This window comes from Narcine bancroftii, chromosome 2, assembly GCF_036971445.1.
Source record: "Narcine bancroftii isolate sNarBan1 chromosome 2, sNarBan1.hap1, whole genome shotgun sequence".
In the NCBI taxonomy this organism is placed as follows: domain Eukaryota; kingdom Metazoa; phylum Chordata; class Chondrichthyes; order Torpediniformes; family Narcinidae; genus Narcine; species Narcine bancroftii.
In genome coordinates, this window is record NC_091470.1 from 146,260,335 (window position 1) to 146,275,708 (window position 15,374).

General features: G+C 40.8%; 1 protein-coding gene across 12 annotated transcripts in view; it reads left to right on the top strand.

Moving 5' to 3' along the window:
- clstn1 (calsyntenin 1) overlaps positions 1 to 15,374 on the top strand; it is a 102,264-nt gene that overhangs the window by 14,278 nt on the left and 72,612 nt on the right. Inside the window, exon 1 of one of the 12 annotated variants that reach the window (XM_069918443.1) lies at positions 14,009 to 14,185. The exons of the other annotated variants lie outside the window; for them this stretch is intronic. Coding sequence (XP_069774544.1) covers positions 14,113 to 14,185 — 73 coding nt within the window. The 5' untranslated portion in view covers positions 14,009 to 14,112. Of the gene's footprint in view, positions 1 to 14,008; positions 14,186 to 15,374 lie in introns of those variants that run through there. 12 annotated transcript variants of the gene reach the window in all.

The window sequence follows — 15,374 nt, forward strand, 5'->3', positions numbered from 1 at the left end:
GATTTGCACTGGCAGAGGGGATGAAGGGAAACTTAATTAAGATGTATAAAATTAAGAGGACAATAGGGAGGGCCATTTTCCCTCAGCAGGTCAAAAACTAGAGGTCCTAGAGTTGATTGAAGGGTTAGAGGGGAAATGGGGAAATATTTTCTTATGTAGCACTCACTGCCTGAATGGTAACATTAGAAAATTTCATCACATGAAGAATGTCTTGCACTGGCATGTGCTTGAAGAGCAATAGGCTGAGGTCTGGGTTAGTCTGGAGATGTATTTTACAATGACTGCAGGCAGGAATGGTTCCCATCTGTGTCATAAACGTTCAATGGTTCTGCACTTCCAAAGATTCAACTGGTTGAAATATACATTCGGGCACCTTGAGTCTCTTAAAGTTGTTATTAAATACAAGTCTCTCTTCAGAGTGTTTCCTCCTCATACTGGTCCCAGTGAAGATGATCAGTACAAGTTCATTTATTTGTCATCCGATTGTACCAGTACAATTGGCGTTCTCTGGTCAATGTACAGTGCAAACACATGTCCAGTTATAAGACACATGCAAACTACACATTTTTTTTTTCTTTTTCTTTGGCTTGGCTTCGCGGACGAAGATTTATGGAGGGGGTAAAAGTCCACGTCAGATGCAGGTTCGTTTGTGGCTGACAAGTCCGATGCGGGACAGGCAGACACGGTTGCAGCGGCTGCAGGGGAAAATTGGTGGGTTGGGGTTGGGTGTTAGGTTTTTCCTCCTTTGCCTTTTGTCAGTGAGGTGGGCTCTGCGGTCTTCTTCAAAGGAGGTTGCTGCCCGCCAAACTGTGAGGCGCCAAGATGCACGGTTTGAGGCGTTATCAGCCCACTGGCGGTGGTCAATGTGGCAGGCACCAAGAGATTTCTTTAGGCAGTCCTTGTACCTTTTCTTTGGTGCACCTCTGTCACGGTGGCCAGTGGAGAGCTCGCCATATAACACGATCTTGGGAAGGCGATGGTCCTCCATTCTGGAGACGTGACCCATCCAGCGCAGCTGGATCTTCAGCAGCGTGGACTCGATGCTGTCGACCTCTGCCATCTCGAGTACTTCGACGTTAGGGATGAAAGCGCTCCAATGGATGTTGAGGATGGAGCGGAGACAATGCTGGTGGAAGCGTTCTAGGAGCCGTAGGTGATGCCGGTAGAGGACCCATGATTCGGAGCCGAACAGGAGTGTGGGTATGACAACGGCTCTGTATACGCTTATCTTTGTGAGGTTTTTCAGTTGGTTGTTTTTCCAGACTCTTTTGTGTAGTCTTCCAAAGGCGCTGTTTGCCTTGGCGAGTCTGATGTCTATCTCGTTGTCGATCCTTGCATCCGATGAAATGGTGCAGCCGAGATAGGTAAACTGGTTGACCGTTTTGAGTTTTGTGTGCCCGATGGAGATGTGGGGGGGCTGGTAGTCATGGTGGGGAGCTGGCTGATGGAGGACCTCAGTTTTCTTCAGGCTGACTTCCAGGCCAAACATTTTGGCAGTTTCCGCAAAGCAGGACGTCAAGCGCTGCAAACTACACATATACACAATACATATGTACATATATTAAAATTAATATTATTAATAACTAGTAGAGTCACAGAGAGTTATTTTGGCAGTCTCAATCCCCATGGGGCGAAGCTATTCCTCAGACTGGTGGTTCTGGCTCGAATACTTTTGTATCTTTTTCCTGACGAGAATAGACAGAAGATGCTGCGTGCCCCACTGATTCTGCAAGCCTGGAAAATCACATTGATGTGGGGAGGGATCCTCTCTTCTGCTTTTATGGTCCTGTGGATTGACCTCCAATCCAATGCTCTACAGCAACCACACCACACTGTGATTCAGTTGGCCAGGACTCTCTCAATAGAGCTCCTGTAAAAAATTGACAGGATGGTGGTCAGTTGGCCAGGACTCTCTCAGCCTTCTAAGGAGGTGCAGTCACTGTTGTGCCTTCCTGACAAGTGAGGAGATGTTGTGTGTCCATGATGGGTCACTTGTTAAGTGGACTCCGAGTAATTTGGTGCTCCTCACTCTCTCCACTACCAAGCTATTAATGTGTCACGGTGTGCGGTCATCCCTGGTCTTCCTGAATTCCATGATCATCTCCTTTGCCTTGTCCACGTTGAGACTCATGTTGTTACTTTCACACCATTTCATGAGATTTTCCACCTCTTCTCTGTAGTGCAACTCATAGGTGTCGTAATGAGACCAGCTACTGTCGTGTCATTTACAAACTTGATGGCACTGTTGGAGCTGGATATAGCGAGGCAGTTATGGGTCAGTAGCGTGAACAGGAGCGGGCTGAGCACACAGCCCTGAGGAGCGCCAGTGCTCAGCGTGACGGTGCTCAACCTTCTGCTGCCAACCTGGACAGACTGCAGCCAGAATCCAGTTACAATGGAGTTGTTAACTTATGGGTGAATATTTTGGGTGGAACATATCTCATCCACTTGAAATACTATCCATAACAAAGTGAAATAATCAAGAACCAACTTTTGACAATCATTTATCATCATGAGAATAGAGGGTTGGGCAAAAGAGGATCAATTGGGAATTGGATATATATATCTGTACATCTAAAAAAACATGTTTGAGGGAAAGAGTGAGGAATTTGGATGGCCCTTTCAGGAATAGTTTTTGACCATTATTAGACTGACATTTTTGCAAATGGATGGAAAGCAATCTGAGACGTGACTAAATAAAAGTCACAATTCATTTGACATTTCATTCATGCAGCAAATTTGTTTTGAAAGGAAAAAAGATAAAAGTTATATAATTTACCATTTCCTTCCAGTAACATCAAGAGAGGGATAAAATTGTGTGGCAAAAAAAAAAAACGAGCAGTACGCGATGTAAGGGGAAAGATTTTGATGACGTGATTATGATGGCTTGATTATGTAGGCTGAAGGAGAGAGACCTTGCTGGCAGAGGACTGTGACATTAGCCTTTGAAGAACAGAATTGGAGGCGGTAACAATGCAGCAAGCCATAACTGTGTGTTATCCAGTGTATCTTATTCGTATTATGGTGACACAACAAACAATTGGTGCCAGGCACATGTGCCAAAGGTTGTACGCTTGGCTCTGTGAGCACAACCTTTATGAGAAAAACATATGCAAAGCATATATTCCGTGTGTTTGGAATAAATGCAATTTTTGAAGAGCTTAATCCAATAATAATAGATTTCTGTAATGGATTCATCACCAGAGCAGTTTGGCATTGTTCCCGTTATAAGCCAGCCTGCTGCAAAGACATTAATGACAAGTGATTTATGTTGAAATAGAATAGTGCCTTAGAGGTTCCAAATTTAATACATGCTTTCACTTGCAAGAGATACCTATGTGGGCAATTGCCATAATGTACAAACGTTTACAAAAAATTGTTAATGTGCATCACTCTTTTGGATTGCTGATAACTACTGGGTAAATGTATGCTGGTGCAGAGCTACGATCTCAGATACAAAAGCAGAAGCTAATGAGCTCAACAAGAAAGTCTGCAGATGCTGGGGTCAAATGCAGCAAAACAAACGTGCTAGGGAACTCAGCAGGTCTTGCAGCATCCATAGGAAGTAAAGGGTCTGGCCTGAATGCTGCGTGACCTCCTGAGTTCCCCAGCACGTTTGTTGGATTGCTCAGATTCTGGTCAATACAAAGTGGTCGGAATGAAGTTGCTGGAAACAGGATTAATTGGGAATTGGATATATATCTGTACAACTAATTAAACATGTTTGAGGGAAAGAGCAAGGAATTTGGACTAATTGGATGGATCTTTCAGGAATAGTTTTTAACCATTGTCGAAGGGAAAACCGAGTGAACGTTTCAAGTCGAAGAACTGGGGAAGAGAGGAGATGGGTCAGTTTCAAGCTGTGATGGAGGAAGAGGCATTGATAGGACATCTCTGATAAGGTGAAGTCAGCTTTGCTCAGGAGAATTAATCTGGTGAATGGGTTCCTGGGGACAGTTGCAGGGAAATTATGAATAAAAACAGTGTGAGAAGAGTTCAGTTAGAAAGAGAGAACACAAAGAAAGGAATGTTAAGGTTGCACAATGTAGAGCAATGGGAAATCCAGAGCAGGTCAGGCTGTGCTGTTGGGTAAAAGAAAACCAATGGCTCCAATATTAGATTGCCGACTTACGTCAGAAATGGCCAGTTCTCTTAGTAAAAGAGAGTTTGAATTGCCTGAAGCTATCGAATTTGAAATGGAGCCTGGGAGGCTGCAACAATGAGGGGGTGGGGGGGGGGGGGATCTCATTGAAACCTTCTGATTGTTAAAAGTCATGAAATGAATAGACATAGAAAGGCTATTTCCCATGGTGGAAGATTCTAGGACAAGAGCACTGAAGGCTGTCCACGTAGAACAAAGATACAGTGAATTTCTTCATCCAGAGGGTGGTAAATCTGTGGAATTTGTTGACAAATTATTGGGTGTATTTAGGGCAAAGATTGATGGGTTTTTATTTAGCCAGGACATCAAAGGTTATGGGGAGAAGGCCGGGTAGTGGGGCTGAGTGGGGAGATGGATCAGCTCATGATTGAATGGCAGGGCAGACTCGATGGGCCGAATAGCTTATTTCTGCTTCTATGTCTTATGGTCTTATCGTGGGGAACATGGTCTAATATCAGCAATACAGTGGGCTGAGAAAGGGAGCTGCTGATTGCTGTCTATTGAAATTCAGAAGATGTGAGTGCTGGGCATGTACATGTCAGGTTTGAATCTGATCAGGTAAGGCTTGCAATCTTAAAATGTGTTTTGTATTTCAATCGGAACAGCTTATAGCAGTGGTCCTCAACCCTTTCACCCACAGGCCACTGATCACAAACTCATGGACCACTGGAAGCAGAAGCGCATTCCCAGATAGCCAATGAAGTTAAAATAAAAACACGATGCTGGAGAAACTCAGCTGAAGCAGAATCATGATTTATGGTCATGAACTAGTCACGAAATCCAGTGCTTTGCAGCAGCGTAATTGTGCAAACATTCATATAAACCACTTTTACAACAATAAATAAAAAATATAGGGCACGAAAAGGGAGGTTCACTGATTATTCAGGAATCTGATGGAGCAGAGAAGAAACTGGGATCAGACAAAGACAAAGATACATAATCAGCGTTTCCTGCTTGAGCCCTTCATCAAGGTATAAGCAGAATGTAGGCAGTCACCCGAGTCTGGGTGACTACCCCTTCCTAAGTACCTGCTGCTTACACGTTGTTAGCATTCAGTGTACACACACAACTCTTTCCATATCCCTTGATTGTTCCGATATCCAAAAACCTATTGATCTCACCTCCAAATGACCAAGTCGTCTGGATAGAGATTTTAAGAGGTGTATCGCCCTTCAAGCTCAGACTTGATTTCAGTCTCCAATAAATGCTGTCTTATTTTGAAACTGTAACTCATAATCTTGACTCCTCAACCAGCAGAAACATGCTCACGAGTGCTCCAAGAATTTTGTACATTTCAGTGAGGTCACTTTTACAATCTCTAAAGAATAGACTTCGCCTACTCAAAACCTCTTCCTGTACTCGTCTGAAATGTGTAAGTCCTTTATTAGATTCAATACTGTCTTATCAAAGCTCAGTATAAGGATAAGACTTCTTGTAGACTCTTTGGCCTGCAGTAATGAAAGCCAAAACACCTCGATCCTTCCTAAAAACCTGCTGCATACATGTTGTTAGCATTCAGTGTACACACACAACTCAGACACTTTAAATATCAATAATTCATCTCTTAAAGCAGTGGTTTTCAAACTTTTTCTTTCCAGTCACAATCACATTCCACCTTAAGTAACTCCAATGCCATCGATGCTCTGTGATTAGTAAGGAATTGCTTAAAGTGGTATATGAGTGGAAAGAAAAAGTTTGAAAACCACTGCCTTAAAGGAATGCAGACTTAACCATATAACCATTTACGGTGCGGAAACAGGCCATGTCGGCCTTTCGAGTCCGTACCGGTTGACCATGTAGAATGTAAAAAAGGACCTACTTCCTTATGAAACCTAAAACACCAGAACAGGAAAGTTTTTGTAGACAAGACCTAATTAAGATGTTACAAATTGTTTGTGTTTTTAATGCTTTAAATGTTTATACTTAATTTATTGAGGCCCGAATTCAGATCCTTTCAGGATCACTCTCACGGGAATAATCAGTGGCTCTGATATCCACCACTCTCAAACGGTGTGCGGGGACAGAATTTTTAAAGGTCTCATTTATCCAAGGTCCTGATGCTTTTGATCAGCAAGGTTCAGTGCCTGTGGAAACATAACTCAAGAGTTCAGATAAAGAGAGATTTCAAATAAAAAGACTAAAAAATTGAGCTTAATTCAAAGAATGGCACAATATAATTAAAAAAGTAGCATTTATATTTCTCTTTCAGACAGAATTTTGACAAAATAATAATCTTATTTCCAGGCACACAAAGGGGTGCTAACACTGCAGTACATCCCTCACTGGATAACTAATCCTTCTTTTCATTCTTCATTAACTCAGCAAGTCTGTGCACAATCAGTTGATGCATATTGGGTAAAACTGATGTTTGTGGAACAGTTCTGTTACAACATGCATGTTCAGAGCTTGAAGCAACATTGGTGTTCCTCCCCTCCCTGTGGAACAGATGCCAAGGCCAGGTAAGGATTATCTCCAGCACTGGTTGTTTGTTCCTGCTTGTGAACAAATAAAAGCTTGGAAGTCAGAAGTCAAGTCAAGTTTATTGCATCTGATTGCACAAGTACAACCCAACAAAACAGCGTTCTCAGTCCTTGGTGCAAAACACAACCAGACATAACACACATACAGACAAACAATGCATATGCAGGACAGGTATTTAGAAATATAAATAAATATTGTTTCTTAAGTATGGGAGTCTTGGATGGTTAGTGTGAGCAGTTCCTTTGGTTGTTGAGCATTCTCATTGCCTGTGGGAAAAAATTTTTCCTCAGCCTGGTGATGCTGGCTCTGATACTCCTGCATCTCTTCCTTGATGGGAGCAACTGACAGATGCTATGTGCGGGGTGGAAGGGGTCCTCAATGATTTTGCACAATAGATAACTTGCATTGACCGTAGAGTTGAAGAAGAAGTTGTCAATGTGAGAATACAGTTATCAATTTATCTGATAAATTGACAATTGCATTACTGCTGTGCAGTTAACAGAGCACTTGGAAAGACCTCCCCACTCTCTGTAAGGACTCCATTTCATTTCCAAGCTCCTCCATAATTTCCCTTCCAACACAGCTGACAAAGCCTCAAGGAATTTCTCCTTTCAACCCCTTTTTATATTGAGATTGTATTTGATCTGAACCTTTGATGTTTCACTAGAGAAAGGATTGTATTTGAATGACTTGACAAATTTGGTAATTGATTACACAAAACTTTTTGAAGTATGTTTTTTTGGCCATCAGTTTTGACTTTAGGTAAATTTTCAAAACAAGCTAGAAATAAGACTGAGGCTTAAGTGTCAGTTCGAATTGAAAGAACCTTTCCTTTCAGTTGCATCGATACCAATGAGAATCCCTGCAGAGGCTGATGACCCTGTGATATCTGTCTCTGAGGCCAACATCACAACATCCTTCATGAATGTGAACCCTCGCAAGGCATCAGGCACTGATGATGTACCTGTCAGGTCACTGTGCCAACCAACTAGCTGAAGTGTTCACAGGCATTTTCAACCTTTCATTGCTGCACAGGACAGGAAAAGACGACAGAAAGTTGTGAACTTGGCCAACATCATCACAGGCAAACAGACCACTCCATCAAGGACACCGACAAGAGGTGATGTCCTAAGAAAGCACTCTCTATCCTCAAGGACTCCCACCACCCAGGCCATGCCCTCGTCACATTGCTACGATCAGGAAGGAGGTGTAGGAGCCTGAAGATGAACACCCAGCAGCACAAGGACAGATTCTTCCCCGCTGCCATCAGATTTCTGAATGGACAGTGAACCACAGACACTGCCTCACTTTATCATCTAATTTATTTATTTTTTAAATGTAATTTATGGCAATATTTGCACCTGATGCTGTCGCAAAACAATGAATTTCATAATATGTTCATAACAATAAAGTCTGATTCTGAATGTAATTTGTGCCCATGATCATCCATGCCAGACTGCTCTCATTAGTCACTGGGACAAACCCCCCACAAGTAGCAACCTGTATCACATGGACCATACATTCAAGTAGGGAACTCTCCACCACCTTCTCTCTGTTAGTTAATTACAACAGTGAATGGTGGTCTTGCCAATGACACCTGCATCCTTTCAGAAAACCAGAAAGAAAAGGAAAAATGAATCTAATTGAATACTGAGATGCTTTATCAGCCATGAGATGCTTTTAGCAGTTAACTGTCTGGGCATTAAAACAGTGAGAGGAAAATAACACCCTTACTTTTTTGGAATAATAATTTTCATTTGTCTACAGTAATTATGCTAATATTAGTGGAACAACTGTGAAATGAACATAAAAAGAACAAGAATGATTTAGCACAGTTCGAATAAGATAACAGTTCCAAATATTAACCATTGTTCATTATCATTAGATGATATCTCAAATACATGGAGTAAGATAATAATCACATTATTGGTATCAAAATGAACCCTCTGGTTTTTCTTTTACTGAAAAGAACAAAGTTGTACAGGAATTAAATGAAACAACATTAATGTGATATTTCACTGCTATGTCAGAGTGTGAGTTGAAACCTCATGTATTTAAAGATCTTTGGTTGTTTCTCAAGTATTGTTACAGAATAAAATGAATAGAAAATTGGCAAATGTACAAATCTCATCTCACATGTCAGATTGAGCATGTATTTAAAAAAACTGAAAATATAGGGCACTAAAAGGGAGGCACAAAAAACTGCCAAGAAAATTACTATAATCCTTTTTTAATAAATTTAAATATCCTGCACCTGATCTCAAAGGAACACTAGAGTTATAAGTGAATCAATGAGTTAATTAAGGTAATACTGGCAGAATTCCAGGATCTATGCAAATTTAATATAATTTCTGCAGTTCGATTTTACAAGAATTGCAAAAACCATTTAATTGCGGCAACAGGCTTGAACTGATGAGTGTATCTGAATTTCCAGGCCACTGGAATCCAGGGGAGTAGATTTAACACGGAGATGAGGAAAATTTTTTTCCCAGAGAGAAGTGAATCTTTGGAATTCTCTGCCCAGGGAAGCAGTTGAGGCGACTTCATTAAACATATTTAAGATTCAACTCGATAGATTTTTACATAAAAAAGGAATTAAGGGATATGGGGAAAAGGCAGGTCAGTGGAGTTGAGTCAATGATCAGATCAGCCATGATCTTATTGAATGGCAGAGCAGTCTTGATGGGCCAGATGGCCGACTCCTGTTCCTATTTCTTATGTTCTTGTAGTTTGAAACTGGATGGTTTACTTGGATTGAGATCTTAATCTTAATCTTAAAAAGGTGCTAGATTTAAAGTGATAATCTTGAGGTGAAACTGGAGATGAAGAAGATTTATTAAACAGGTTAAACAGGAGAAAAAAAGTAGCTTTGCTCATTACAAATTACAGATTCAGATTTCAGCTTTATTGTCGGAGTATATACTTTTTTTTTTTTTTTTTTTAATTTTTTTATTTTTCACACCATAAATCACATTAGCCATGATATACACTATTTCTTTTCACACATATACAGTGACTTTTTCTCCCCCCACCCCCCCCCCTCTCATCCATTTTAGGTATACAATCTAGGTTGCATTAAGCCAGTCAGACAATGTTGTCATTCAACAAAATTACACCAAAAATTCTACTGAGTCCATTCTTTTCTTTCCTTCTCCTTCCATCAACTTAGGTAATGTTTGTCCCCGGTAGGTTTTCGCTATTGTATTTAATGTAAGGCTCCTATACTTGTTCGAATATTTCAATGTTATTTCTTAACCAATATGTTATTTTTTCTAATGGAATACATTTATTCATTTAAATTTGGTAGTTTCTTCCTTTTAATTTGGTTATGTATTCCATTAATATTTAAAGACATATAGTTCAGCGTAGCCCTTTTATATTTTGTTTATCTTCTCTTTCCGTTTTTCCATCATTACCTTTCCTCCTTTTCCATTTCTGTTTTCTTATTTTCAACTCTTTATAAGACAACATTCCTACAACATCTAACAATTTCCTTATTCTCCTATTTCTATCTTATTTATCCCCAATCTCCCCTTCACCTCCTGAGTTGTCCTTTATCCCTTGTCGGACAACCACATCTCCCCTCTCCATTTGGATTTGCGAATCCACTCGCAAGCGTCAACTGATTTTGCAGTGACCGCTATTTCCCCCCACCCCGCCTCCCCCAGAAAAGATTTCACTTTTCATATGTCACAAAGGTCCCTCTTTTAATTCCCTCCTTATTCTCTCTATTCCATTACCTTCCCTTATTAATTCTTGTCTATACTATCCATATTTTCCTCTAAGTACAGATACATTCATGTATGCTCATTGTCTCTATTCACTCTTATACCTCTTTACCTGCATACATATCAATCGTGATCATTTTTACTCTCATTACCCGTCTTCATCCCTCAGTCTATTTTTGTCTTTACCCACATACATATCAGTCGTGATCATTTTAACTCTCATTACCCGTCTTCATCCCTCAGTCTATTTTTGTAATTGTTCTGCAAATTTTCGTGCTTCTTCTGGATCCGCGAATAGTCTGTTTTGTTGTCCTGGAATAAATATTTTCAATACCGCTGGATGCTTTAGTATAAATTTATACCCTTTCTTCCATAAAATCGCCTTTGCTGTATTGAACTCTTTTCTCTTCTTTAGGAGTTCAAAACTTATATCTGGATAAATGAAGATTTTTTGCCCTTTATACTCCAGTGGTTTGTTGCCCTCTCTTACTTTTTCCATTGTCTTCTCCAGTACCTTTTCTCTTGTAGTATATCTTAGGAATTTTACTACAATAGATCTTGGTTTTTGTTGTGGTTGTGGTTTAGAGGCCAATACTCTATGTGCCCTTTCTATTTCCATTTCATGCTGTAGTTCTGGACATCCTAGGGTCTTAGGGATCCACTCTTTTATAAACTCCCTCATATTCTTGCCTTCTTCATCTTCCTTAAGGCCCACTATCTTTATGTTATTTCTTCTGTTATGGTTTTCCATTGTATCTATTTTTTGAGCTAGTAGTTCTTGTGTCTCTTTAGTTTTTTTATTAGATTTCTCCAATTTCTTTTTTAAGTCTTCTACCTCCATTTCTGCTGCTACTGCCCGCTCTTCCATCTTGTCCATTTTTTTTCCCATTTCTGTTAAGGTCATCTCCATTTTAATTATTTTCTCCTCTGTGTTGTTTATTCTTTTTCTTAAATCCTTAAATTCCTGTGTTTGCCATTCTTTAAATGATTCCATGTATCCTCTAATAAGAGCAAGTATATCCTTTACCTTGCCTCTCTTTTCTTCTTCTATTTCACCATACTCTTCCTCTTCTTCTTCCTCTGGGTTGACCATCTGTTGTTTCTTTGGTGCCCTTTCCTCCTCTTCTATCTTGTTTCTATTGTCTTCTGTGGTCTCTTCTTGCTGCAGGTGTTCTGCAGCTGTCGTTGCCGGCTGTGGAGATCGACTCCCCAGCTGGTCCCCCCTCCCGTCGGTGTGTTTTTTTTCATTCGCATCGCGCATGCGCGAAGTTTCGCGCATGCGCGGTTGCGCACTTTTGTTCGGCTCTGCGAGCCATTTTTGTAGTCCATTATTTACCGACCTGAGGGAGCGGGTTTCTCTCTCCGCAGCGGGCCTCTTCGGACAGGTAAGGCCTTCACCTTTTCCCTCCTTTGTCTTCTCTTCCTCTCTTCTTACCGTTGCTTTCGACTTTTCTTTTTTTGTCGCCATCTTCTTTCCACCTTTATACTCACTTTTCTGTAACTTTTATTTCTGTGCCTTTGTGTTTTCTCTTGTTTTTCCCGACTTTTCTGGCGAGGGCTGGAGTTCACCGTCCGGCCACTACTCCATCGCGTGACTCCTCCGGAGTATATACTTGAAGTCACATACAATCCAGGGATTCTTTTTCCTATAAGTGAGGTGGAATTACCACTTATTGATAGTGCAACAAAAAACTGTACTCAACGTACACATTTAAACAATAAAGAAATGTAAACAAACTGACTGTGCAAAACAGAGAGAAAATAAATTGATAAATTGCAAAAATAAGACCCCTGAAATGAGTCTCGGATTGAGTTTGTTGTGGAGGGGTCAGCTGTTCCTGAACCTGGTGGTACAGGTCAGAACTTCTTTCCTGATGGTCCTTCAAATGAAACTTTGGATTTATACGATTGGGAATAGATCTGGAAATTATACTCAATGGGGTGGATAGGATGAAGATAATAGGATTGCAGAATGTGGTCTTGGAAGGGTAAGTTGTGAGAAAGCGGAATCATTTATTTATTACCTTTGTGATGATATAGAGGACATTCCTTTAAAATATTAGGTTGAGGGTTCGGGATAGGATGACAAATGTATGCATTGGGCTGAATGTCTCTTTCTCTCTTTGTATACAGTTTTCTGTTTTTAACCTTGACTGTTGCGGAAGTATTTAAATGAGATGGTAGTTGCATTAATTAAGGACATATTTATTTTCATTATTCATTTTACTTATTTTTTACTTTACATTTTTTGAATCGACTTTTCCATTGTGATCTCTGATTTATAAGGTGTGAACTGCCAATCCCTAATTAGATCACTGATAAAGTCATGAAATTACATGTAAATAATCTTGGTAACTAATTCTTTATTCATCCTCAGTCATTGGGTTATTCAGCTGTGAGTGGAACAATGAGTCAGTCCTAACCCTGTTAGTCAGAGCAAAAGCAGAAACGCTGACTTCTTGTTGCCCTTCCTCAGAAACACGGAGGGGCTGCATTACCTTCCCCATTGATCATTGATGAAGGTCAGAGATCAAACTTAGAACCTTTATGTTGATTAAAGATTCAGGGATCACCATTCAAAACAAGAAGAAGCAGGTGGCCAAATTTAAGGTTAAAATCGCTGAAATCAAAGAAAGCATCTTATTGGAGGTTAACTCTTGTTCTATTATGTAGGATAGAAGCTTAAATTTTAAATCCCATTCCAATTTTTATATTCAGAACCATAATGAATCGTCATGAACATGTCATAAAATGCGTTGTTTTCTGCAGCGTCACAGTGCAAACATTTATATAAACCACCTTACAAACTAAATAAAAATAATGCAAGAAAAAGAAAAAATACAAAATAAAGCATTTTATCTTATTATACATTAACATTTTGTAACCTGTCGTCTGGAAGTCCTGAATCACTTAGATTTGGCCTAGGTGGTCCTTGAAATCTCTAATTTTTTTACTTGTCCACAAGTATACATGTCTGTTTCTGGAACACGATTTCATTGGGTTGTTCTTGTACAATCAGATGACAATAGACTCGACTTGATAATGCAAACAGAAAATGCTGGAAATATTCAGCAGGTCTGAAAGCATTTGAGGATGGCAAAGCAGAGGCGACATTTCAGGTTGATGAGTCTCTGTCATCATCCTGAAGCTGTTCTCATAGAGTCAGTGATTTGGAGCATCTCTCGCTTGATGGAAGTGCTGCAAATTTCCAACATTTTCTGCTTTTCGATTTATTCACTGTCTGCTTTTCGTTTTTGAATGTGCAAGTTTATGATCTGCATGCATAGGCGATGCATCGAAATGCTCACTTGATTCAGCATCACCAGGACACATCTTATGCCACAGATGCTCTGTGGTCAGTCAGGGATGACCCAAGGTGGTATGAAAAAGGTTGAGAACCACTGCATTGTATACATTAAAATGATCACAATCTACCAAGACAGATCAATCTTTTAAGAAAACTCCGTGCCATGTTCACCAATCGACATTACAAGGATGCATGTTTGGAGGTGGTGAGTGGCACTACATAAATGTAATTTTTCTCCGCAGCCAGGGACCGGTCCCTTTAACTGTCACGTGACGGGGGGGGTGCGCCGGGACTGACGTCGGCCACCTCTCCGCCGCGGACGGTGACGTCAGCCAGGCTGCGGAGCGCCGGCGATCCAGCGGGAGGGCTCCGGCCGCCATTTTATTTCCAGCATCCAGGCGAGGGGAGCGGCGGCGGCGGGAAGCGGGGGGAGTATGAAGGCGGTCGGGTGCAAACTGGTCGCCTCGCTGGCTTGCCTGGTGCTGAGCGTTGCGGCGGTCGGCAAAGGTGAGGAGAAGCCCCCTCCGCCCCCTCCGCCCCCTGTGTGGGAACCCGTCCGGGATTCGCTGTTTGCTCCGCTCCGGCCATGTTCCCTGTGCTGTGGATGCTGAGGAGGGAAGGATGTTTATCTCTCTTATTGTGTGTGCGGGGAAATGTGTCGTGGCAGGAATGCCTGCTTCATCTGGGCCACCTCCCTCCACCCTCCCCATCAGCAGGGGGGCAAGTGGCAGCTCACAGATTTCGCTTAAATTCCATTCTCTCTCCTCCCATCTCCCAGCACTTGTCATCAGGCTGGGGGGGTTAAAAAAGAGCTTGCATGGTGGCTCCTTTTTAAATTGAAATATTGCATTTTTCTCTTCTGGCATCATGTGTATTCTTTTAAAACTTGTGCAATGCTCTGATGGTTAAATAATCCACAAGATTTGGGTTCAGTTCAGCAAAGGGCAAGGCTTTGTTTATCTCGAGAGCCAAATGACGTTACTTTAGACTGCAGTGGCATTGCATGTTGCACTGAAATGTTTGGGAGTGAAAGGCATCTTGTTCCCTTCCTTCTGGTGGGTTTCGTGCCCACTTGAAAGATGCCTGCCCTCCCACACCTGCATTTATTCACTCATTCCAGTGGAAATTGTAGGTTCGAGGAGCTCTGTTCAAATCCACGATTTATAAACATTTTCAGGTGCACAATACTGCATTGGTGGGGCTTTTTTTGTTCCAGAATAATTTTAAATAGTCAAGACAAGCCTTTGATCTCCCTCCACTATTGGATTTTATTTTATTCTATTGATTACAGTTGCAATGACTAAAAGTGGCTACTTATGTATTATTCAGTCAATTTTCTAAGACTAATGCCAAGCCATCTAGACTTCTATGAAACATTGCATAAAGGATGGTATTCATATTGATTATTCTTTTAAACCTGCAAAAGACGACGCATTGCAGGTTCTTTGATCTGTATTGCTGATTATTGTTGATTATTTAATAAAATAATACAAATACGTAAGAAATTTGATGTTGGAAACTGTAGTTTTACTGTTATTTCTCGATTATAGCCGATGTGCTGACATTGGGTTCTGATCTGAAAATATTGAAATACTTATTGATTTTGCTGTTTTGTATCATTCTTGATAATTAAATGTGGCATTGTGTTTAAATGCCAAAGAATTTGCAGTCAACTTTTTTTTTCCTTGAAAGCCAC